A 25,094-nucleotide genomic window follows, 5' to 3' on the forward strand; every position below is an offset into this window, starting at 1 on the left:
TCTCTGCTCAGCGGGAGTCTGCCTCTCCCTCTCTCTGCTGCTCCCCCTGCTTGTACTCTCTGTCAAATAAATAAAATCTTAAACAAACAAACAAAAAAACAAAATAAAACAAAACAAAGCAAACAAAAAAACAGACACCTGGACAAACTAACTGATAAATTAACATTCTGGCTGTATAAAATCATGGTTTTCATGCTGTAAGGATAAATTACCTTTCCAAATGAGCCACACATTGAACTATGTCTAAAAGGCAGGCACCTTTTGAATAATCGGGGAGTCCTAAAATTCCTTCAAGCCTGGCTGACAATAAGCCTTTCACACATTTCTGTTCCAGTCAGTTTTAAATGATGGTGCACTGTGCGTTTTGACAACTGTGCTTTATGGCCCTATTCTGGGGCAGGCGTTCTGCTGGGTTTTGTACATTATTTTACTTTGTTTGATCAGAAAAGGCCTTCGAGTTCTAGCCAATGTGATGGAGAGCCTGAATTGCAAAGCCATGATTTAGATGCCACGTTTTCTGGCAGAATTAGTCAGTTCTGCTCTAAACCTTAGTTTCACCTCTAAAATCCAGAAGCTGATGAGATATAAAAAATGAGAAGCCAGTAGAGGCAGCTTGTGATGGGTCTTACCTAAGTACAGTGGGAAAGGGAAAGCACCTTGCAGTTTGCAGAGTTTGAAGCAAGGATGTTTATGGGATCAGAAATATGTTTTAAAAAGATCTTTTGGCCACTTCTGGGACAGCATTCCATAAGATGGCTGTGTAAATCTCTCGGCACTGAAAACACTTCCAAATCTTAGATCCCCTGCCCAGACTTACACTCTAAACCAACTGTCTACTTCACACACCCTAGTAGTGTTAAAAAAAGGCCTACCTGACTTCATATGAACAAAGGAGATCTTGAATATTCACCCAGCCCCATCTCAGAAAATAGCATCCCCATCTACCTTTTGGCTCACGTTTAAAAATTTAGGTGCCATCCCATGTTCCACTTTCCTTCATCACCCACAGGCAACCAATCACCAACTGCTGCTGGCTCTCCAAATGAGGAAGGTCTTCATACCTCCATCCTCGCGTGGCGCCATAACCATCTTCTGCAGACCTAACTGGCCTTCATCTCCTGATCCATTGGCCATGGAGTTATCTTTAAAAATCCAAGTCTGATTATGTCCCTTTAAAGTGCATCATCTTCCCGGGGCGCCTGGGTGGCTCAGTGGGTTAAAGCCTCTGCCTTCGGCTCGGGTCATGATCCCAGTGTCCTGGGATCGAGTCCTGCATCGGGCTCTCTGCTCGGCGGGGAGCCTGCTTCCTCCTCTCTCTCTGCCTGCCTCTCTCTGCCTACTTGTGATCTGTCTGTCAAATAAATAAATAAAATCTTCAAAAAAAACCAAAAAAGTGCATCATCTTCCCTTTGCTCTTTGGAGTAAATTTCTTACTCTAAGGGGCCCTGAATGATGGGCTTCTGTCTCTCTTTCATCTACCCTTTGCTCACCAGGTCCAGCCACACTGATATCATTTCTTTCCCAGTCTTTGGGCCTTTGCATCCCTGTGCCCTGTGCTGGGAACACCTACCCCCAACTCTTGGCATGGCTGTAACTTCTCATCCTTTGGTTCAGAGAAGAAATCCTTGCTTGCTCTGATGAAAGCGGCCTCCCCTGGTTCTATGTCACCCTTTTACTTTCTCCTGATATGCTTATCACAATCTACTATTTTGTTTACTGGTTGTAGCAGGTAGCCCCTAGAGTCGGGTCCATGATCCTGACCTCTGGTACACGTGCCTTTGTGTGATTCCCCTCTCGAATGTGGTTGGGACCCGCAATTGCTTCTAACCCATGGAATATGGTGAAAGTGACAAGATACATGTGATAACACATATGTGCTTATGCTACATAAGAATGTAATGCCTGCCTTGCTAAGAGAATCTCTCTCTTGGTGGCTGCAAAGATGCAAGCTGCCATGTGTGATGTCCCATATAGCCTGCAAAGAACGGGATGCCGCCAATGACCATGTGGGCTTGGATGCGGATCCTTCCCCAGTTGAGCCTCAGATGAGAACCCAGCCCTGGCAACACTGTGCTGGGAAGTTTTGCAAAGGACCTGGCTGAGCCAGGACTACTGACACAATGAAAATGTGAGATAGCATATATTCTTTAAAGTCTATAGTTTGTGGGAAACTGTTATACAGCTACAGTTAATACACTTGTTAAGCAACTCTTGTGTTAGAAAGCAAACTTCTGGAGGCCAGGGACCTTTTCATTTCTCATTACTACCCAGATGGGTAGATGGCAGTAGACAGATGTGAGCAGACAATTGCATGAAGAAAAGAAAAATGTAATAAACATCAATTACTACTACTCCACGTGCTGGCACAAGAGGCAGTTCTTTTCCCTCTAAGAAGGAAAGCCACCTTTAAGGGACAGGCGTGTCTGTCATGGGATTCAGAAGTTTCCAGATTAAGGCTTTTATGTCCTGGTATCACAAGTAGCAGGCTTTATATTTTGTCTGCCCAGCAAATACTTCCTCTCCGTCTCATATTCCTTTAGTAGTATGCACCCTACCCTATGTGAAACCAGTGGGGCTTATGTAAACCTCCCATGGTTCCGGCTTGAACCTATGGCCCAGCCCTGCCCCGTCACCATGGTTTACCCTCCTGACCCCTGTGACTGGTTCAGGATTGCTCACATGACCCAAGTCTGTCCAATCAGGGCCAAACCCAGATCGTGGGCCCGTTCTGTTGGACAAGAGCAGCTTCCCCACTGGTGCAGGTGCGGAGCGCTAACCGTGAGGCCGACGTACAGTCAGAGCTGCTGGGACCTCCACGTGTGCACGGCCTTAGTGGAAAGGCAGCTCACACGAGGAAAGCAGTGCTGACGGATGAAGGGAGAGAGTTGCCTCAAGATGCCTCTTGAGCCCCTGGATCCAGCAGTGCCTGAAAATCTACACCCTGGCTTTTCAGTGGAATGAAATGAACTCCCCCACTTGCCCCCACCCGCCCATTAAAGCTACTTTGGGTGGAGTGTCTGTCATGAGCCCTATTACCTGGGATTTGCCATGAAATCAACGAGAAGTAATAAGGCGATCTGATGTCTAGGGGGTGAAAGAAAGAGTAAATAAAAAAAGCTCATCCAAATAAATATTTAATAAAATGCCACAGCAGACCACTGAAGGAGAAATCCCACAGGACTTTAAAAACTTGTTTAGTCCTTAAGCATTTTCATAGGATTTTTTACAGAAATGGCTTAACAAGCCATGTTCTTCGAGACAATACAAACGTATCAAGTGCAAGTATTTTAAAGAGTAATGGCACTTAACAGTACTCCACATATTTTTAGATTTTTTCAAAAGTGCCCTTGGCCATATAGTTAACTTTTCCAACTTTGTCTGAGGAGCCATTATTGCCAAATGTGCTGGTTTCTCTGATAAAATGCTAATAAGGCAGAAGAGCTTGCTCTGTTCTGCTCTGTCCCCACCATGTTTCAAATAAGTGAAGATATAAACAGCTTCTCTCATTTCTAAAAGAAAGAAAGAAAAAAGAAAAAAGAAAAAAAAAATCCACAGTTGCCCCAAACTGGGCCCTCAGCCACAAGGTCTGAGTCTTTGGGATGGAGCTGCCAGGCTGTAGAGGCTCAGGACTGGGCCAAGGTCAAGTCTGCATACTAAGGAGGGTGGGTCACAGGCCAGGAAGTGCAGAGCCACAGCCAGTCTCTGCTAAGTCTCCTGGGAAGGTGGGCCCACCAACAGAACCACAGGACTCCTGCAAGAGCAACAAGAGCCCCAAACTGGTCCCTGTGGGATCCTATGAATACATGAAAAAGCTAGAGGACACTTCCAAGTAGTGCTTGACCACCTAACCCCCTTCTGACTCATAATCCCAAGGGCTGAGTAGGATCCACAGCCTTCGAGAGGTGCTTGGGAAAAGCTCTGGCTCCGCTGGGCCGGTCATTCCTGGTAGAACCCCTCTAAGTCTGCGGACTTCATAGCCAGCTGACAGTCGCCACTGGAGTTCTGTTGTGTCACAGGTCTGTTTGGTAACAAGAAGAAATGGTTAGCTCTAGGGCCTCTTTCAAGAGCTTTACTGTGCAGAGTGCACAACGCTGAATATATGACATTCTTTGTTGGTTTATCTGCTTCTTGCAACCACACCAGATTTAAGGCTACACCTATTTTAGAGATGAGGAAACTGAGGGCATAAGAGGTTAAAGTGACTGGGTTAGGGCTAGGGGTTCTGGCCCCTTCCCCCTATTCTAATTTGGGTATTGCAAATGAGCAGAGCATGAAGTTACAAAAACATGTATGGTAAAAGATCTTTAAAAAGTATAAGACATATTTCATTTCTTTTGATGGCTGCATAGTATTCCATTGTGTATATATACCACATCTTCTTGATCCATTCATCTGTTGATGGACATCTAGGTTCTTTCCATAGTTTGGCTATTGTGGACATTGCTGCTATAAACATTCGGGTGCATGTGCCCCTTTGGATCACTACGTTTGTATCTTTAGGGTAAATACCCAATAGTGCAATTGCTGAGTGCTGTGAAGTGTGTAAACCTGGTGATTCACAGACCTGTACCCCTGGGGATAAAAATACATGTTTATAAAAAATAAAAAATTAATTAAAAAAAAAAAAGTATAAGACAGACCGGGATATGTTAATGCAACAAAGTACAAAAAGGTCACATTTCAATTAACCTTAAAGAAACGACAACTTATTGAGTTTCTGGTGTACTATTAAAGAACATCCACAGTTTTCTGAAAAAGCTTTTCTGCCCTTTGCCACCCATACCCTTGTGAGGCTGGGTCTTCAAAACCCAGCTGATGTCTACTAAGGCAGACCTTAAAGGTATTTGTGAGATACAGGGGTGCCTGAGTGGTTCACTCGGTTAAGTGTCTGCCTTCAGCTTGTGTCATGATCCCAGGGTTCTGGGATTGAGACCTGAGTCAGGATCCCTGCTCAGTGGGGAGTCAGCTTCTCCCTCTCCCTCTGTCCCTCCAGCATCCAGGCTTATGTGTACTTTTTCCTCTCTCTCTCTCTCTCTCTCTCTCTCAAATAAAGGAATAAAATCTTAAAAAAAAAAAAAATATTTGTGAAATGTAAAACAATGCCACTCACTCATTTCATTTTGTATTGGAAAATATAGTTCTTTTTTTTTTCTTTTAAAGATTTTATTTATTTATTTGACAGAGGGAGAGGGAGCACAAGTAGGCTGAGCTGTAGGCAGAGGGAGAGGGAGAAGCAGGCTCTCCACTGAGCAGGGAGACCAATGCGGGTCTTGATCCCACGACCCTGGGATCATAACCTGAGCTGAAGGCAGCCACTTAACTGACTGAGCCACCCAGGCACCTCTAGTTACTTTTCATAAAGATGTTTTTTTATATCAACAGGTAATACTGTCCCTCTTTACATAAGTATTTTTCAAATTTGTTGTTAATTTCTACTATAGTAATTACTGATACGTTTAAAACCACATGAACAAAACCTTAAGACTCAGTAATTTTAAGAAGCAAAATGTGTCCAGGAACAAAACGCTTGAGAACCACTGCCCGGTGAAAACAGTGGGTCCAGGTGCCTTGGTTGGGAGGAGGAGGGGAGCATAAGGAGCTCAAGGACAAATCTTGGAAATCTTTTTCCCCTCTCCATGGAGAAACAGGTGGTATGCAGATTTTGGTACACCTGTGGTAGAGCAGAGCCGGGTTGAGAGGCAGGGAGAGATTTTGGCTCAGAAGCATCAGCTTTGATAAGCCAAATTTAAGCCCATATTTCTTCTTTTAACTCCTTTAAGACTGACAGTGATCAAAACAATTTTTAGGAAGGGGGAGTGCCTGGGTGGCTCAGGAGGTTAAGGGTCTGCCTTCAGCCCAGGTCATGATCTCGGGATCCTGGGATCGAGTCCCGCATCGGGCTCCTTGCTCTACGGGGAGTCTGCTTCTCCTTCTGTCCCTCTACTCATTCTCTCGATCCCTCTCTCCCTCTCTCAAATAAATAAAATCTTAAAAAAAAAAAACCAAACAAACAATTTTTAAGAAGTTGGATGTAATTCCAGGGATATCAACCAGGCAATCCTATGACAACCAGCCCTCAGCTATTTTTAAATTATACCCACCTCACATTTTATTTTCTAACCTGAGTAACCACAGGATAACATTTTGGTAAAAAGTTCAAGGGCTACTCTACAGAAAAGCAAAATTCAGGATATCGGTTCTTTTAGAGCAAGGGTTGGCAAATTCCTTGGGGCAAATGCAGTTTGCTGCCTGTTCTTGTAAATAAAGCTTTATTCGAACAAAGTCATGCTCACTTGTTTTCTTATTGTCTCTGTTGCTTTTTGGCTGCAGCAGCAGAGTTGAAGAGCTACAATATGGACCACATGGCCTACAAAACCTAAAATATTTATCCTCCAGCCCCTTACAGAAATTGTCTGCTGATGCCTAGTCACTTGGAATCTTGGTTAAGAAGAGGCTTTGGAGTCAACTGACCTGCATTAAGTCCCTTCTCTACCACACTTTGCTTTGGGACTTGGCTTCATTTCCCTCACCATAGGATGAAGCTAGTACCCCCCTCACAGGGTGGTTGTGAGGATTCCGTGAGCTGATAGGGCCTGGAAAGTGCATAACAGAGTCCCTGGCACAGAGCAAGTACTTGATGGGTATTAGCCACTGTCATCAATTAAGCAAGAGCTTAAAGGAAGCACAATGGAGTTACATCCCACTTGAGACCGAGATCCTAAATCCAACAAAGAGAAAAAGATAAAAATCAAGCATTAAAAAAAAAAAAAAATCATCTCTGAAAATCCCTTAGGAGGGCAGCCCATTACAGACAAAAATACTGTCATACAGTAATTCCAACACAGCTGGTTTTCCCTCCAGCATTAAAAGAGTGACTGTTCCTTTAGCGGAGGCTCCAGATGAGGTGTAGCTGGCATTAGGGGCCATAATGTAGGAATAAGATCCGTACCATCCAACCGTCACCACGAGTATGGTGAGACACTCACATTCTGAAGAGCAAACAGGATGAAGGTGGACATTGGGAATAGCAGCTGCACGGCCCCCTGTATGACCCTGAGGTACGCACACGGTGAGTGGAATAATGGCTCATTATTCTTGTAGCCCCCCGCAAAAAAAAAAAAAAAAAAAAAAAAAAAAAAGCCTTATTTTGAAGTTTTGTAAATTTAGTGGCATCTTTAAAAAAAAAAATCAGTAACAATTACTTCATAGCATGGCCACGACAACAAAATGAGTTACTTGTGTGTGGTGAATGATGACAGCATTTTGTTTGAAACTCCATTGTCAATTCTCATTTGATGTCTGATGTATACAGGGAACTATATAGAACACTGGCCTCTCACAATTTTACTTCTAGACATCCAGCTAGGGTCAGGGTGGTATTTATGAAAATCCCCTAAATGGCAAAGATTAAATTACTGCATTAACATATATTTACCTGGGAGGAAACCAGTAGTTGAGAAGGCTGGAGGCCACAATGTAGGACACTATGATTGTCCCCGACATGGCGAGTGATACGAAGCTCAAGCCACAGAGGACACAAAGTAGTGAGAGGCCGCCCACAGAGATGACCAGTCCTAGAGGACAGCATAGTTAGAAGAAGTCAGCTAAAACAAACAAAACTGCCAGGCCCCAGGCCACTATGTTTACGACAGTTAACTCAGATTTTTTTTTAAGTGATATTTCCCCTAAAAATCCCGATTTGCCTGGGTGACTCAGTGGGTTAAGTCTCTGCCTTCGGCTCAGGTCATGATCTCAGGGTCCTGGGATCGAGCAGAGAGCCTGCTTCCCTCCTCTCTCTCTGCCTGCTTCTCTGCCTACTTGTGATGTCTCTCTGTGTCAAGTAAATAAAAAAAAAAAAAAAGAGGAAATATGAGTTAAATACAGCCTGTATTTAACTCATCAATCGATGATGCCCACCTTCTCCTTCAGAAGCAAACTGCCTTATCTATGGTCCCCTGAGCAGGAAACAACTCTGGGTGCTCTTGGCTCTGGGAAACCAATGGAACAATGGCAACCAGCTCTATAGCCAGCGTCTTGTGATTTGGATCTGATATGAAAAGGCAATCTGAACCAATTAGATCTGCCTTCTCAGTAATTTTACCTTAGCAACAAAGGGAGAAGGTGACTCTTGGCAGTGTGACCTCAGGAGGAAAGGTGGAGGAGGGGGAACATTAGTGCCTAGCAAGACACCTGGCATGCAACAGGTGTTCAATAACAAGGTATGGAATAATTGGACTCTGTTACCATTCATGCACAAGTCACTCTATGCCACGGGCTCTGCTAAATATTTCAATATTTCGCTTTAAGCTTCAATCCCTACCACAACACTTTGAATCAGTGTTATTATTTCCTCAGTTTATATATAAAGATTTTGAGGTTTAGAGAGGGTAAATAAATTGTCCAAAATCGCACCCGAGAAGGTACGATTCTAATCTGGAGACCAAAGTCCATCTTGTAACTACTGACAATCTGCCTTGGCCACTGTTCTTTTCAAGAACAGGAGCATTTGATAAGAGTGGCAGGTACCCAATAAATACTGTGCTCCCAACTGAAACATTTTCCGAGGCAGTGAAGAGATGAACAGGATATACCTTCCAGTAAAATGACTCCCACAAAAGCAGCCAGGGAGGTAAGCACCACGATGAGCACGAAGAACCCAACAGGAATGGCTGACATAGCCACAAACACCAGCACGGTGAGGGCCATGAAAGGATGCCTGTCCAGGTACTGACCCACTGGAGACTTCATAAAGGCAATCACCTGCGGGCAGGGGAGAAAGAGCCAGGACTGAATGCCATGTCTGAACCCCAGGAACCCCATCTGAGCTGCAGGAAGTCGAACCAGAGGTTGTGAAGTTGGACGGCTCATCGGTAACCTAACAAGTCAATGCTAAGAAGTCTCCCAAGACATGAGTCACCCCGGCAACAGCGTAAGACAGCTGTAGACAGGTGGCAAGTTTGAGGGTCCCACTCAACCTCAAATCTTGTGAAAGGAGGAAAGACCTGGTCATGGCTCTACCACTTCACACACACCGTCTCAAGAGACCCTCAGCATGTGTGTGCGTGGGTGTAATGTACACACAGTTGATCTCCTGCTCCACGGCTGAGCTTTCAGCGTCAAGGCCACTGAGGCACAGAGAGGTTAAGTCCTAGCTACTTGGCATCACCAGGGAGCTTGTTAGAAGTACAACATCTCAAGCCCTGCCCCAGACCTGCTACATCAGGTGCTGGTTTTTAACGAGATCCCCAGGTGACCTGTACACACATGGAAGTCTGAGAAGCAATGGGACTTGCCTAGAGTCACACAGTATCCAAGTGGCAAAATCTAGGCATTCGAAGCTGGATCTCTTCACTCTAAATGTCAAATGCTGGTAAGGGCTGCCACCTGGTTAGGAAAAAATGCTTTCACGTCGTCAACATGGATACCGCAGTCAGGCCACACAGCCTGATGATTCCTGCAAGCTTATGTAATGAACACGCTATCTTCCTTCAAAAGGCAAAAGAGTTTCTGGATCTAGCTCAGTAGGAGGAGGGCTGCTTTAATGCAGAGCTGACCCTAGAAAATCCACAAGGATGGGCTTCCCCCCTCTTCTTAAGCCCATTTCTGTCTCTCTCCTGACTACCGACATGTTAGTTCCCGTTCTCTTAAAAGGTTCGATCATTCCAGAACTTTTCCCCATCACAAACTTCCCGGTCTCGTTCCTTAAGGCTTTAGAGGTCTGCAGCTGAAGTGAAGAGGAAATTCAAGCTACAGTGATCACAGGTATCACTACCCAAAACACGGATGCCTCTTAGTGACTCCAATGCTGGGAATCTGGGGGCCAGCTAGAAGAGGGTTTTATAGTTCAAGTTGATGGTGATCAAAGTGCAGGGCTTAGGCTGCTTAACTAAAAAAGGCTGTCGTTCCAAGAAGCCACTGCCATTGGTCTTGGGACTTCATCATTGCCTCCTTAGGAGAATCTCCAGGGGGAAAAAAAAAAGGAGAATCTCTAGGCATGACAAATTCCACTTCCGGTCCAGCCGTAAACAAAAGGCATGATGTCCACTGACTGTACTGCCTCTAGCTACTCCTACCTGAGGAAAGCTAGCGGACTTGGCTATTCAGCTTCTCTAGCCAGAGGGGCTATACTTGGGATGCCTGGCTCAGATCATCAGAACCCAGTGAGACTCCTGTGAAGGCAGCTGAAGAAGGGAGGGGGATGGGGGGTGCAGGGCGGGGGAGCTGGTCCCTGGAGCTGTCTTAGGTATTGATTGCTTTCCGGCTCTAGTCCACACATATTCTTAATAAAACCACCCAGGTATCCTATGATAGACTGAACGGTTCTCTCTGATCCGTTATAGTCAAGACACCCAGTAACCACAGTGGGGAGCAGATGAGGCTGGAACCCTCAAAGGCCAGGCTTGTGAGTTTACACGCAGACTCCCCAGCACAGCAGCCACATGTGTCCCCTGCATACCTGAGGTGTAGCTAGTGTGACTGATGAACTAGATTTTCAACTTAATTTATATTTAAAAATTGACAGATGTTTCAGTCACTGGAATATTTTTAGTTGCATTTCACACAAGTTAGGAATGTTTCAAATAAATTTTTCGAAAGTAAGTTTTATGAAATCTCAATAGAGAGTATTTTCAATGGAAATTTAGTATATCAATTGAGACCTGCTAAGCATATTAAAAAAAGGTAAATTATCTCATCATTAATTTTTTATATTACAGGTTGAAATTATATTATTCTGGATATACTGGGTTATATAAAATATAGTGCTAAATTTAATTTTTCTTCTTTCTTTTCATGCTTTTTAATATGACTACTAGCAAATTTTTAAATTCCCTACACTGGTTGCCTATTATTGCCACTGCAAAGCACTAAAGTTTAAACTTTTAAGTTTTAACTAAAGCTTAACCTTTACCTAGAAAAATATAAGCAGCAAACTGTTGGTATTTGAGGATTACGATATAATCAAAGGACTAATTTAAGAAATATAAACATGGCCATCATGTGCAAAAGGCAATTAAGAAGATTTACAGAATAATCCAAAAACTTGTATGGAATCAGAAGAGACCCCAAATCGCTAAGGAAATGTTGAAAAACAAAAATAAAACTGGGGGCATCATGTTACCTGATCTCAAGCTTTACTACAAAGCTGTGATCACCAAGAGAGCATGGTACTGGCATAAAAACAGACACATAGACCAGTGGAACAGAATAGAGAGCCCAGATATGGACCCTCAACTCTATGGGCAAATAATCTTTGACAAAACAGGAAAAAATATACAGTGGAAAAAGATAGTCTCTTCAATAAATGGTGCTGGGAAAACTGGACAGCTATATGTAGAAGAATGAAACTTGACCATTCTCTTACACCGTACACAAAGATGAACTCAAAATGGATAAAAGACCTCAATGTGAGACAGGAATCCATCAGAATCCTAGAGGAGAACATAGGCAGTAACATCTTCAATATCAGCCACAGCAACTTCTTTCAAGATATGTCTCCAAAGGCAAAGGAAACAAAAGCAAAGATCAACTTTTGGGACTTCATCAAAATCAAAAGCTTCTGCACAGCAAAGGAAACAGTCAACAAAACAAAGAGGTAACCCATGGAATGGGAAAAGATATTTGCAAATGACAGTACAGGCAAAAGGTTGATATCCAGGATCTATAAAGAACTCCTCAAACTCAACACACACAAAACAGGCAATCATATCAAAAAGTGGGAAGAAGATATGAACAGACACTTCTCCAATGAAGACATACAAATGGCTATCAGACACATGAAAAAATGTTCATCACCACTAGCCATCAGGGAGATTCCAATTAAAACCACATTGAGATACCACCTTACAACACTTAGAATGGCCAAAATTAGCAAGACAGGAAACAACATGTGTTGGAGAAGATGTGGAGAAAGGGGAACCCTCTTACACTGTTGGTGGGTATGCAAGTTGGTGCAGCCAGTTTGGAGAACAGTGTGGAGATTCCTCATGAAATTAAAAATAGAGCTTCCCTATGACCCTGCCGTTGCACTACTGGGTATTTACCCCAAAGATTCAGATGTAGTGAAAAGAAGGGCCATCTGTACCCCAATGTTTATAGCAGCAATGGCCACGGTCGCCAAACTGTGGAAAGAACCAAGATGCCCTTCAAAGGACAAATGGATAAGGAAGATGTGGTCCATATACACTACGGAGTATTATGCCTCCATCAGAAAAGATGAATACCCAACTTTTATAGCAACATGGATGGGACTGGAAGAGATTATGCGGAGTGAAATAAGTCAAGCAGAGAGAGTCAATTATCATATGATTTCACTTATGTGTGGAGCATAACAAATAGCATGGAGGACAAGGGGAGATGGAGAGGAGAAAGGAGTTGAGGGAAATTGGAAGGGGAGGTGAACCATGAGAGACTATGGACTCTGAAAAACAATCTGAGGGTTTTGAAGGGGCGGGGGGTGGGAGGTTGGGGGAACCAGGTGATGGGTATTAGAGAGGGCACAGATTGCATGGAGCACTAGGTGTGGTGCAAAAACAATGAATACTGTTACACTGAAAAGAAATTTAAAAAAAAAAAATTTGCGGAAAGTCAGGAAGAGATACTGATGGCGAAATCTAGGCTGCTGGGGAATATGAAAGTGTAATGACAAAAGAAAAATCAATAGCACTTGGGGACAGTTGGGCACGGGGATCCAAAAGGAGAAAAGCAGATCTATTCTTCCAGATCCCAAGGAATCTATTTTTCTCTTAGCCTCTCATGAGTCTGGGCCCTACAACCAAAAAATAGAAAGTCATTCAGATATGCAGAGACCACGTAAGATGCAGTTAATTGTAGAAATTGTCTTCCTTCAGGAAGGAAGGCCCTCCCTGCTCAGACCAGTCTGTCATAGAAGAGAAGGACAGGATTCAGTCACATCTAGTAATAGAGAACATTCATTAAACACCCAGGGGCCAAGCACTGTTTCAAGTTCTTTCAATGTATTGTCTCATTTATTTCTCCCTTCAAAGCCCAGAAGCAGGTAATCAGGAACATTATTTAAACCCAGGGAACTAGAACGTAGCAATTAACTTCTTATTCTCATGGCAACAGGGAGGGATACAAAGGAAGGATGGAAAGGAAGATGGCTTATTACACAGTAACATGAAATGCAATTTTCCATCCCTATCCTGGAAGCAGACACAGGTCATCCAACCTGGATTTTACAGGTATGTTACTGTGCTGAAGAACTCAGGAATGCCAGGCTGGAACAGATGAGCACCATTATGTGCCAAGCTACATGCTACAGCCTTCTCGAACAGCTTCTGAGATTATCCTCACAACAAAGCAATGAGCCTGGCATTGCTTATTTGCGATAAGAGGTGATGGAGATTCAGTGACCTAAGCAATTCGCCCAGGTCAGACAAAGGCAATTTATATTAAAAATTCACATGAGTATGGCAAATTGACATGAGGAGTAATGTGGCCAGTATTTAAAGACATGAAGGGTCCATCTGGAACTACTCAGGAGACAGGTCAATTCCCTGGTGTCAGAATGCAAAAGACAACCAGTGTCCACTGTCCCTTGCTACCAGACAGGAGGAGGAAGAAGGCATCAAGATTATTTAAAACCCCCGGTAATGGTGCCTGGGTGGCTCAGTTAAGCATCTGCCTTTATCTCAGGCATCCTGGGATCTGAGGATGCTGGGACTGAGTCCATATTAGGCTCTCTACTCAGCGGGGAGTCTGTTTCTCCCACTTACTCTCCCTCTGTGCTCTCCCCATACCTCAAATAAATAAATAAAATCTTAAAAACAACAACAAAAATAAAAACTGGTAATGCCAACTCCAAGGTGCTGTGTTAACATCTCCCAGACCACAGCTTGGGTGTCCCCTGGCATGTGATTCAGGGTTGGCACAAAGATGCCGGAGATGTAATTCAAAAACAACCCTTGTGGAAGGATGGGTCAAGCATGGGAGCAAAACTAGTCATAGGTAAGCCACAGGTGGGGATGCCATCAGGAAGCATCTGCCCACCCCATGTTCCTTATCTTCCCTCCTCTTGGAACCTTGCTCCCTCCCACAGCAGAGGCAGGCTCATGAAGCCATGTTTCCCTCCATGTAATGAAAAGTCCCAGTCCAGCTGCCACCCTGGCCATAGGTGGCTTGGTCAAACAGATTCTTTTTTTGTTTTTTAAGATTATATTTATTTGACAGACAGAGATCACAAGTCTCCCTCTGCTCCCTGCTGAGCAGAGAGCCTGATGTGGGGCTTGATCCCAGGACCTAGGATCATGACCTGAGCCAAAGGCAGAGGCTTTAACCCAATGAGCCACCCAGGTGCCTCAAAACAGATTCTTGATCCTAAGAATCAGGTATTGCCAGAGCAAGTAGCTTCGAGGGCTTCAGCTGGGAGCTGAGGGAGACAAAGGGAGTTGAAGGTGCCAGCCTGGGCAGTCACAATGGCTCATGTGAATGGAAGAGCAAGAAAACCAAGCTGTAGAGGGAGGAGAATGAAGCTGATGCATAAGGAAAGTTACAACCAGAAGAAACATGGCCCAAGAGAGGGTGTTGAGAGTAAATCTGACCCCAGTGACCTGCCAGACCCTGATTCAGTTCCAGCCCTTGGTTCTAAGATAGCCTCCCACTTCTCCAAAGTCTCAGCAGGTCTCAGTATTCATCTGCTTAAGCTATTTCAAGCAGGTTTCTGACTCTCTCAGCCTATGTCAATGAAGACTTGACATTCCAGAGGCTTCCTAGAATAAATTATGGAGCTGTTTCACAAACACTTCGTGTGGAAGCCCATCTGGTCTTTTCTGGAATTAGAGCCTATTAACTCTGAGGAAAGGTTAAAAATTATCTGGGGGAAGAAATCATCTAAATATCGTGGAAACAAGGGGATGTTTAAATAAATTATGGTTGTCAATCTGATGGAAGGTTCTATTACCAAGCAACTGTTCTAAGGACCTAAGATTCAATATGGAAAAACACCAATATGCAATACCAAGCAAAATAAAAATACAGGACTATATCTGTCAGAATTACAACCACTACATATGAAAGTTACATCCTGAAGGTGCCCAATAATAATAGTAATCACCATCAGTGGATTTGTTACTAATGGGTTTACAGGTGATTTGCTTTCCCTTTTCCTCAATATTAATTTACTGAGTTAATACAACTCATATTAATACGATTAACATAATAACAAATTTTAAAAGAAACTGCTCTGCCTTAGGACTATCCAAAGAACATCAGGGCTTAGCCAGCTGATAATCTGTCCCATCACTCTGGGAGTCAGCTGGCCTGGAAGCTATCCAGTCCAAATCTATTCCCATGACCATAACTGAGAATCTACGACAAAAAAGTAAAGAAATGCCAAGAAGGCGGAGGTCACATGCTTTGAAATGTCTACTTCAGAATGTGGATATAAATTTAAATAAAACGTGCCAAATGTCTAACACAGTGCTTGGCATATAGTACTCCTCAATCAGGGTTAATCAATTTACCGTAAATCCCTATTACTTGAAGATTCTGTATTTGCAAATTCACCTACTCACCAAAATTTATTTGAGGCCCCAAAATCAGTATCTGTGGTGCTTTCAAGAACATGTACAGAGCATGGGCAAACTTAAGTCACCTGACACACATGTTCCCAGCTAAGGTCATACGAGGCAGTGCTCTTATTTCAGCTCTTTAAACAACTGTCCTTTCCAAGGTAAGTTTAGTACCACCTCTTCTCACATCTTACATTTTTTGTTGGTAATTTCACCATTTAAAATGGCAGAAGTACCGTCTAGTGTTCTTCACTGTAAGAAGGGTGTGATCTGCCTTAGGAGAAAATGTGTGTGTTACTAAGCTTCGTTCAGGCAAGAGCTAGAGTGCTACTGGCCAGGAGTTTAATGTTGATGAATCAACAACATATACTAAATTAAGTTGTCTTTAATCAGAAATATACATACAACAGTTTATATGTTTATCAGCTGATGAAAATGCTGTGACCAGAAATTTGCCCAGAACCTAATCCTGTAGTTCCCCTAGGAGAAATTGTTCAGCAGTTGCTAATCCGTTGTTTGCGGTGACCTCAGAGAACATAACTAAAACATCTAATGAGAACCAAATGCACAAGGAGATGAGCAGGAGGCCCTTTCCTACTAAGCTAACTTTTAGTAACAAGAGTCTCAGCGTGCTGACTAGAAAGCTGCTTGGCTGATTTAAAAATAGCTTGCTAACTCCACAAACAGGGCCAGAGGCATTTTGGGATGAGTTCAGGAAAGATTTCCATGGAGTATATTGCTCTAGACTGCAAAGTCCTGTCTCTTCAAATAGACCCAAGGGGAACCGTGCTGATAGAAAAAACAGTTCACAAACCAGTTCATCTTGTTATAAACACCTATATATTTTATGGGTATTCTGTACAGGAAAAAAATATCTAGAGGGAAATACAACAAAATGTTAGTATTATCTCTGAGAGCTGTTTTCCTTGACGAAATGCTGAATGACATATAGAAGAAAGATAAAATTCAAGAAAGCAGAATATACTATCTCAAGCCCCACTGTCACTGAATGGCTACTAAACACCTGAAACGTGGCTAATTCAAATGGAAATATACTGTTAAGTGTGAAATACTCACTGGATTTTTGAAGATGTACTACGAAAAAAGAATAAAGAACATCTCCATAACTTTTTTTCATTAGACATTTTTAAGGATTACATATTGAAATGATATTTAGATCTATTAGGCTAAATAAAACACATTATTAAAATTAATTTCACCTGCTTTTCACATTTTAAATGGGGCTACTAGAAAATTTTAAATTACATATGTGGCTCATATCGTACTTCTATTGGATGTTGGGTTTCTAGCGGAAAACTGGACTCAAATTTTAAAGTAGGCTTTAGCCACCCTCAGTCTCAGGGTAACAGGGGAAAATTAACAACAAAACAAAACCAAACAAGGCTGGTATCTGTGGCATAGACTGAGATCCACCCTCGCTAACCAGCTAAAGAACCGCATTTAATGCGAGGGGAGACACACAACAAAATTTTAGTCTATGAGATAGAATTGGAAATGCTGTGTGTGTGACTTCCAGGAAGTCATCTTAAATTAGAGGTGGCTTTTAAGTCTTTCTCCCCTTCCCTCCTCCATCCTTATTGCCTGGAATGTGAATACAATGGCTGATGCTTTAGCAGCCATCTTGGACAATGAGTTTGAAGATCACAATTTAGACACCAGGGCAGGATGGTGAATTGCAAAGATTACTGACCTACCTCCAAATTTCTCCTACTTCAGAGAAAAATAACCTTCTATGGGTCTTTAAGCTGCTGCTATTTGGGGATTTTTTCATTATAGAACCTGATCGGAAACTGACCTTTGAGTTATTCTGGATGGACTCTACCAACAAAGATAGCTTCTTCTGCAGCTCCTTCAAGTCCTTTGAAGTACTCAGAGGCTCCTCTTTTGCCATCCTGAAATCCACTCCAGTCCCTTTAGGGATTAATTCTTCTACCAGCAAACTGTCCAGGGCAGGGCACAGTCGAATCACTCATGTCACCCAGTCTCTTGCTGTCACTGGTGAAACAAAAAGTATCTTGAACCATTAGTGGTATTCACCCAGCTAGTTCAACAAAAGCTTCCATTATCCTCACACATTGATGGTAGGTGTGCAGGAGGAAGGTGGCGTGGCAATATCTATCAGAATCTCTAAGTGCACACACCTTCATCCAACAACTTATTTTCCAGGAATCTGAAGGGAATGATCAAAAAGGGATAACAAAACATAAAAAAAGGATGTGCAGTGCAATTCTATGTATGGTATAAACAGCAAAACACTGGAAAGATGCTAACTGTCCATTAGCAGGAAATTGGTTAAATAATGATAAATTCATAAAATGGAGTACAGCATAGTTATTAAAATGATAATGTGGACATCTAGTTAGTGACATGAACATACATTCAAGGTAAGGGGAAAAAATTATAAGATTCCCCATATGGTTACAGGAAAATATGTATTTTATGTTTACATTCCATAGTAAAAAGACTTAGAAGATAGAGATTATTTAATACCAAAATGTTAATGGTACTATCTCTGGGGACTTATGTTTATTTTTTAGCCTGACAAACTGCTGCAAAGAATATAGTAGAAAGCTGAATACACTATTTCAAGTTCCATTGCCTTTTCCCCAGAAAGCCTTTCTTAAACAGTGATGGTGGCCAATTTCTTTATTTACTACCCACACTGTACAGGTTGGCTTCCAACCACATAAATCATTCTCTATTTACTTGTAAGTCTCCTCTTAATGGGTGGGGTGTCTCGAGAGCAGACCAAGCCACACATACTCTGTGACTCAACAGTCTTTAATTTCCAGGACTATCCTAAGTTCGTGCAATTATAAAACCAACTTGTTCAGTAAGATTATCTTTTTTTTCTAACCCTTGTTAGATTTTCATATAAACAAATATATATATATATTTTTTAAGATTTTATTTATTTATTTGACAGACAGAGATCACAAGTAGGCAGGGAAGCAGGCAGAGAGGAGGAAGCAGGCTCTCCGCGGAGCAGACAGCCGAATGACGGCTCGATCCCAGGACCCTGGGATCATGACCTGAGCTGAAGGCAGAGGCTTTAACCCACTGAGCCACCCAGGTGCCCCTTGTTCTTATTTTCTATTTCCCAGAACAGCTGTAGGGCCGGACACTGTCTCTTCCTTACAAACGATCTCCTGACTACCGATAGTAAAAAAGCCTCAAAGATCCTATCACAGTGGCCAAAATTTAACTGAGTGATGCCGACATCTGTTTACCATGTTGACTATACAACATGGCAATTATGTGAGTTAAGGAGGAGGAGTTACTTTATTAACACCTATAGGGTCTAGAATGCAGGTTAAAGTGCATTTTCATTACCCCAGCTAGAGAGCCTCTGCTACAACCCTGTTTGTCAACCAAGAACCCTTTGGTCCGGAAGGGACTGATCCCGCCACAGCCATATTCTGTCTTTGAAGCTACAGCTGGGACAAACTTGGGATTTGGGATGTTTCCAGGACCGAGCTCCCCTAATCTCATCTCTGCTGCAGGCAGATACAAGCCCAGCTCCCCTTACAGGTCTCCGGAGACCTAGGGAATCCAAGGGCCACCCAGACCGGTTTGGGGAGTCTGATGGGACAAACCTAGGTAGAATGCCAATGCCACAGCTGTCAAATGCAACCACCTGGCTACCAACCCTAGAGCCCCTTGTCACTCACTCTACAGAGGGGTCTCCACAGGAACTGAGAAGTCTCTGGAGGCAAGGCGGCAACCCTCAAGTTCCCCGCCTTCTCTGCTCCCTCCAGGCTGACTCCAGAGATCACTGGCCATCCCGCCCCTCCCGGGGCTAACTAACGTCCACCCAGGGCGTTCCAGCTGGAAGGGAGAGGGGGTGCACCTCCTGCTGGGGGAAGGGAATGCTGGGCGGTTCAGGCCTACCCAGGCCCTTCCTTCCCCATCTGCTTCCAGTCTCTCAGCCTTCGAAGACACGAGGGGGAGCCTCCAGACGCCCAGCTTCTAGGTATCCAGGGGCAGAGGTGAAGAGGAAAGGAGGCTGTGGAGAGAGGGTCCGCACGAGAGCGCACGGAGGCTGGGAAAGGGGCGTTCATGCCGGAGTGGAGTCATTAATTTGGGGAGAAGAGTCCACCTTTGTTACTTGGAGCCCCCTCTTTGCAGTGACCGGGGAAGGGGGTGTCCCTCGGTAGAGAAGAGGGTCCTGTGGGAAAGAGGGTACCTATTTTCATTAATCCTGGGGACAGGGTTGGGAGATTCCTCCTCCAGGTTTTCCAAGAAGAGGCAGGGTCTCGGGGATGGAATGGGGTTGGCAACCCTTTTTACCAAATCTAGTGGGGTGTGTGAGGGTGTGCGCGCCTAGCCCGTCTTGTGGACTCGAAGGGGTAAGACTTCCCTTTTTACTGCGAACTGAGGGCCACAGCTCAGGACATCCATTGCCCGCGCAACCCACGCCCCGGCGCCCCTCCATTTGCCCCTCCCCGCGAGGGGGGTCTAGCCAGCCCGGGCATGCTGTACCCTAGCATCTAAGCTGCGAGCTCTCACCAGTCCTGTCGGCCGCGCTGACCGGGGTCTGCAGGCGGAGAGGAGTGAGGCGGGAGTCGGGGGTGGGGGACTAGGAGGAAGAAGAAAAGGGAGGAACTCTTGTGGGCAAGGGCGGGAGCTGGAGCCTGTTTCCTGCCCCGCCCAGACTGCATCCTTCCTCCGCCCCCTCCCCGCCCCTCCCCCCGCCCTTCCCCGCCTCTTCCTCCGCCCCCGCCCCGCCCCTTCCTCCGCCCCCGCCCCGCCCCTTCCTCCGCCCCTCGGCTGCCGGCACCTCCTACCCGCGCGCAGGATTTGGCTCTCCCCGCCCACGGCTGGGGGGAGCTGGCGGAGGGGCACCGAGGCCTCGGGCTGCACGCTCCGCTAAGCGAGCTCTCTTCGGCGTTTTGAAGCCACCCTGACAGGCCCTGAATAGTTTACAGATGAGGAAACTGAGGCCCATCCTACACTCCTGGCTTGAAGTGAGAGTGCCCGGGCCACCGCCGAGACAGGTGGAATGGCCTCGAAGCACCGGTTTGCGCAGCGATTTAGGGCTTCCCCTGCCTAAATACCTACACCTGAGGCACCTGTTTTGGAAGCATTCCTGGAGCCCAGGACACCGAAGGAGGAGGTATGGCCTTGACCGGCAGGTTTTAGCCATTACTTCTCACACAGATAACGTGAAACAGCGAGATCCTTAAAGATGGGTTAGGTTATTTCCTCTGTGGTTTTTTTTTTGTTTGTTTGTTTGTTTGTTTTGTTGTTGTTTTTTTAATAATTGAAAAAGTCTAAACCCAAGTCCCTCAGCTCCACGTCAGAGCCCGACGACACATGTTCCCTGGCTCGTATCCGTCCCATAGAGCAGGGTTTCTCAATGGCAGCGCTATTGACATTTGGGGCCGGGAAATTTTGTATTGAAGGGGCTTCCCTGTGTTTTGTAGAAAGTTCAGCAGCATCCCTGGCCTCGACCCACTAGATGCCAGGAGTCATCCCCTTCCTCCCAGTTGTGACAACCAAAAATGTCCCCAAACATTGCCAAATGTCCTGTGAGGACACAATCTTCCTATTAAGAACCACTGCCATAGGGGCACCTAGGTGCCCCAGTTGCTTAAGCATCTGCCTTTGGCTCTGGTAGTAATCCCAGGGTTCTGGGACTGAGCCCCGCTTCTGGCATCCTGCTCAGTGAGGGCCGTGGCGGGGCTGGGGCGAGGCTGGGGCGGGGGATTGGGGGGGGTCTGCTTCTCTGCTTCTTCCTCTCCCCCTGCCCCTCCCTGTCTCTCTCTCAAATAAATAAATCTAAAAACAAAAACAAACAACAACAACAACAAAAACACTGGTATGGACTGTGGGCTGGGGGAGGGAGGTTCCAACAGTCCTGGGCCCTGATCTCAGGGCTGACTCTTACTGTGTGACCTTGGATAAGTTACCTCTCTGGTCCAGGGTTTCATCTGTAAAATGACAGACCTGAGCATTGCCTGAGCATTGGCCTGCTACTGCATCGTTCTCAAGCATTTTTCATCCAGGGACTTCTGTGGACCTCCCTTTCCTCTGTGACCTGTGTCCATAGCAGCCTGGGAAATAGTCATAGGGTTTTAGAGAGGACGGATGCAAAAATAGCTGTAAAGAACATAGTACCTACCTGGAGTATAGGAGGGATTAAAAAAGATTCAATGGTGCAGTCTTCTACCAACTAATATCTCTAGAAATAAACAGGCTGGTGGATAAAGGAATAAGCTTGAGGACAATAATAGTAAAAAGGAGCTAAGAGATCCCATCTAATCCCACAACAGTGAGCAAAAGAGGAGCTACTGGTGGAGATAAGACATGGATAGACAAATGTCCCTAGATTCTTAAGTTTCAGATTGTGTGGCTTCATGCATTTTGTTCTGCAGTATAATGGGTACCCCACCTAAGAAAATGTTGTGGGTTTTTTTTTTCCCCTTTAGAACAAAACATTACAACTGTCCTTACCTGGGAGGCATTGCTTCCTTCCGAAAGCTGAACTGGGGCCTTCCGGAGTATTTTTGTTCAAGGGTGCCATCTAGAGGTGTCTTTGTGAATCCTCTATCCCCCCCACCCCTACCCCAACACTGCACTCCTCTGTCATTGCAGGGACAGCCAGATTTTGCTTTTTTCCTTTTATGTTGGCTGCCTTTTCCACCATATTATGAGGTCCCTCATGGCTGGGATCTTAGCTTTCTTCATATCATCAGGACTTGGCAACCACTGATGGGTCAATAAAATAAAGCCATATGCAGCCTCTTCTATGCTTTTCAAAGGTTGGTTACTCTGACTAAGCAACCATTTCAGGTCTTAGGAAAGACCTGAAAGGAGCACTGGGCTCTGAATAAGAAATGTATGAAAATTTCCCAGCAACACATTGAGACCCTAATCTGTTAATATCACAGAGACAGGGACAACCCAGACTCTAGCTGACTTCTTCTCTCCAAATTGCCAGATTTAGCAAATAAAAATCCAGGACACCCAATTCAAAGTGAAGATAACTTTTCAAATGTAGGTATGTCCCAAATATTGAATACTCACACTAAAAAACTATTTGTTGTTTACCTGAAATTCTAATTTTACTGGGTATCCAGTGTTTTATCTAGCAACCCTGTGTACTTGGAGTTGAGGGATTGAGGGACTTGAAGCCTGCATCCCTCTAGGGAATCATTACATAAAAAGTTAAGTCAGATAATTCTGGTACAGATGAGGTAGGCAAGATTTGGAGTGGGGGGGCATGGCATTTTCATTCTCCTTAGTAGCTATTTTATTTATTTTCTACCTTTCTTCAGACCATATGTATGTTTTTGGTTAAAGCTGGGGAGCAGATTCCATAGTCAGGTTCAAATCCCAACTTTGCCACCAACCTCGCTGAGTGACTATGGGCTGGTTACTTAACCTCTCTGTGCTTCAATTTCTTCCGCTATAAAACTTGGGATAATAATTTTATTTATTTTCTGGGTTACTGGGTAGATTTGGAAAGATGATGCTCATTAAGTACTTAGCACGGTGCCAGCAGATACATATCGCTCAACTACCTAAAAGCCATAATCATTGTTTTTCTATTTTGAACACAGGTTAACTTAAAGTACACTGACTTTCAGAGGCAGACATGTCTCCTACTCACCCACAGGGTCATGAGGCTCATTAGCATCCTACCAGTCCCTTTCTACTATTTCACTTTGTTGAGTTACAGCTGCTGGTTTTGGTGGGACATTGGGTTCATGCCCCGTTGTATAGGAGGCCTGGTTATAACCCCATTTCTGTCTAAACCAAAGTTTCAAACCCTGTCACGAATTCATTTATTCCAGATACTACATGAAACTGTATATATTACGGCATCTGATTGGATAGGGGCCCCCAAATATGGGGTGATGATCAGGTGGAAGCTGATGGCACAGACATTGAAAGAATTCACCTGAAGCAAAACAAAGGAGATAGCAGGTTATTGAATACACTGCAAGGGAGGGCTAGGTGGGCTGGGGATCGCAGAGGAGAGGCTGTCTGCAAGGAGCCAGTGGGTGGGGACTGTTTTTAAAGGGGGAAGGAGAGGGAAGTGTGGGGACAGACAGAATTCTCCCCTTTTTGGTAACTGTGCCTGGTTGTAAGTAGCCCATTGTTTAGTTAGAGCCTATGGATATTCTGGGTCATCTGAGGGGCCTGTCTGTATACAGCGAGGGGGTCGCTGTGGGCCCCGCCTGCATTCCATTGCTCAAGCCTGTTTGCCTAAAAGCCCGCCTCTACCTATTTACCTGCTGAAAGAGACTATAAATACAAGAGATGAGCAAGTTCAAGGTTATTTTGAAAGTATGGAGTGCCCAACTTTGAGGAAGAAGTAGGAAAAAGGAGCAAGGGAAGTACTTGGTGCTATGCAGGGCTCAGGGTAGGATCTCAGAAATGTTTGTGTTCTGGGCAGGTCCTTTGTGGAAAGAGCACTGGACTGGGGTCATGAGGACAGGCTTCGACTTGGATCGGTGTTTCTTAGGACTTGCATCAACTGGAGAAAGTTCTGTATCTTGCTCGATTTTGATTTTCTCGTAAACATAATGGGAACAACATGGAGTCTGGAGAAAAATTAAATGAAATAATAGATATGCACGCATGGCACCCCAAGAGAGCTCAGTAAGTCTAAACTGTTTTTTTTTTAAAGATTTTTATTTATTTACTTGATAGAGAGAGATCACAAGTAGGCAGAGAGGCAGGCAGAGAGAGAGGGGGAAGCAGGCTCCCCGCTGAGCAGAGAGCCTGATGTGGGGCTCAATCCCAGGACCGTGAGATCATGACCTGAGCCAAAGGCAGAGGCTTAAGCCACTAAGCCACCCAGGCGCCCCAGTCTAAACTGGTTTTGAGAGAACTTTGGATGCGACCAAGGAACACGTGCTTTGAATGTTTGGGCAGCCCCTAATATTGTAACCTGTGAGTACATATCTGTGCAAAGGTATGTGTTTTTCTGCATTTATAATAAGGATTACGTTAGCCTCAACATCTATAGAGTGCGTTCTGTATCAGATGACCAAACCATCTCACTTTGCCTAGGGTTGAGGGGCTTCCCACGATGCAGGACTTACACTGTTAAAACCCAGAAAATCCCAGGCAAACTGGGGCAAGTTGGCCATCCCCCTGCTATGTGCGAATTGTTTTACAGACATCATCTCCTTAACCTTTAAACCTACCCTATGAGGTGGGTACTCACATGGTTGCCATTTTCTGTTTAAAAAGGACACTTCAGAGAGATTAACAACTTGCTCAAGCAGCTTAGCTAATTCATGGGAAAGGTGGGATCTGAACCTAGCTCTGCCCAGCCCAAGACTTTAACCACCACACTGTTTGCCTTTAGACTTCACCAAAGCCACAGTCTTTTATTGCCACTCACCTCTACATGCCCGATCATTGCTGAACACCCTCCCATCTTTCCTTCTGTCATCAGCAATTTCTGCTGCCCAGCCAGGCCGGACTCCAGCAAAGGAAGACACCAGCTGAATCAAGCCCCGTCTTGTATCTGGGCACAGCTAAGGCCCCTCCTTCCTTAGCAACAGACGCTGAAGCCTGGTTACA

General features: G+C 44.5%; 2 protein-coding genes across 6 annotated transcripts in view; one reads left to right on the top strand and one right to left on the bottom strand.

The window, feature by feature from the left end:
* Positions 1 to 3,118: 3,118 nt before the first annotated feature.
* LDAF1 (lipid droplet assembly factor 1) lies at positions 3,119 to 24,931 on the bottom strand. Of its 5 annotated transcripts, none has more exons than XM_059154477.1 (5): positions 24,913 to 24,931; positions 17,347 to 17,546; positions 8,592 to 8,760; positions 7,436 to 7,574; positions 3,119 to 4,018 (listed from the first exon to the last, which is right to left on the bottom strand). In XM_059154477.1, the coding sequence occupies exons 2-5, from the start codon at positions 17,440 to 17,442 to the stop codon at positions 3,937 to 3,939; spliced, it is 486 nt and encodes a 161-aa protein (XP_059010460.1). In that variant the 5' UTR covers positions 17,443 to 17,546; positions 24,913 to 24,931; the 3' UTR covers positions 3,119 to 3,936. The 5 variants fall into 5 exon arrangements, with proteins under 5 accessions (XP_059010460.1, XP_059010456.1, XP_059010459.1 ...); XM_059154473.1 differs by lacking the exon at positions 24,913 to 24,931 and adding an exon at positions 20,061 to 20,208; XM_059154476.1 differs by lacking the exon at positions 24,913 to 24,931 and adding an exon at positions 20,034 to 20,051.
* DNAH3 (dynein axonemal heavy chain 3) overlaps positions 20,346 to 25,094 on the top strand; it is a 176,080-nt gene continuing 171,331 nt past the window's right edge. Inside the window, exons 1-2 of the mRNA XM_059154472.1 lie at positions 20,346 to 20,667; positions 23,956 to 24,161. The gene's annotated coding sequence lies outside the window, so the exon portion shown is untranslated. The remainder of the gene's footprint in view (positions 20,668 to 23,955; positions 24,162 to 25,094) is intronic.

Source organism: Mustela lutreola, chromosome 17 (assembly GCF_030435805.1).
Source record: "Mustela lutreola isolate mMusLut2 chromosome 17, mMusLut2.pri, whole genome shotgun sequence".
Taxonomy (NCBI): domain Eukaryota; kingdom Metazoa; phylum Chordata; class Mammalia; order Carnivora; family Mustelidae; genus Mustela; species Mustela lutreola.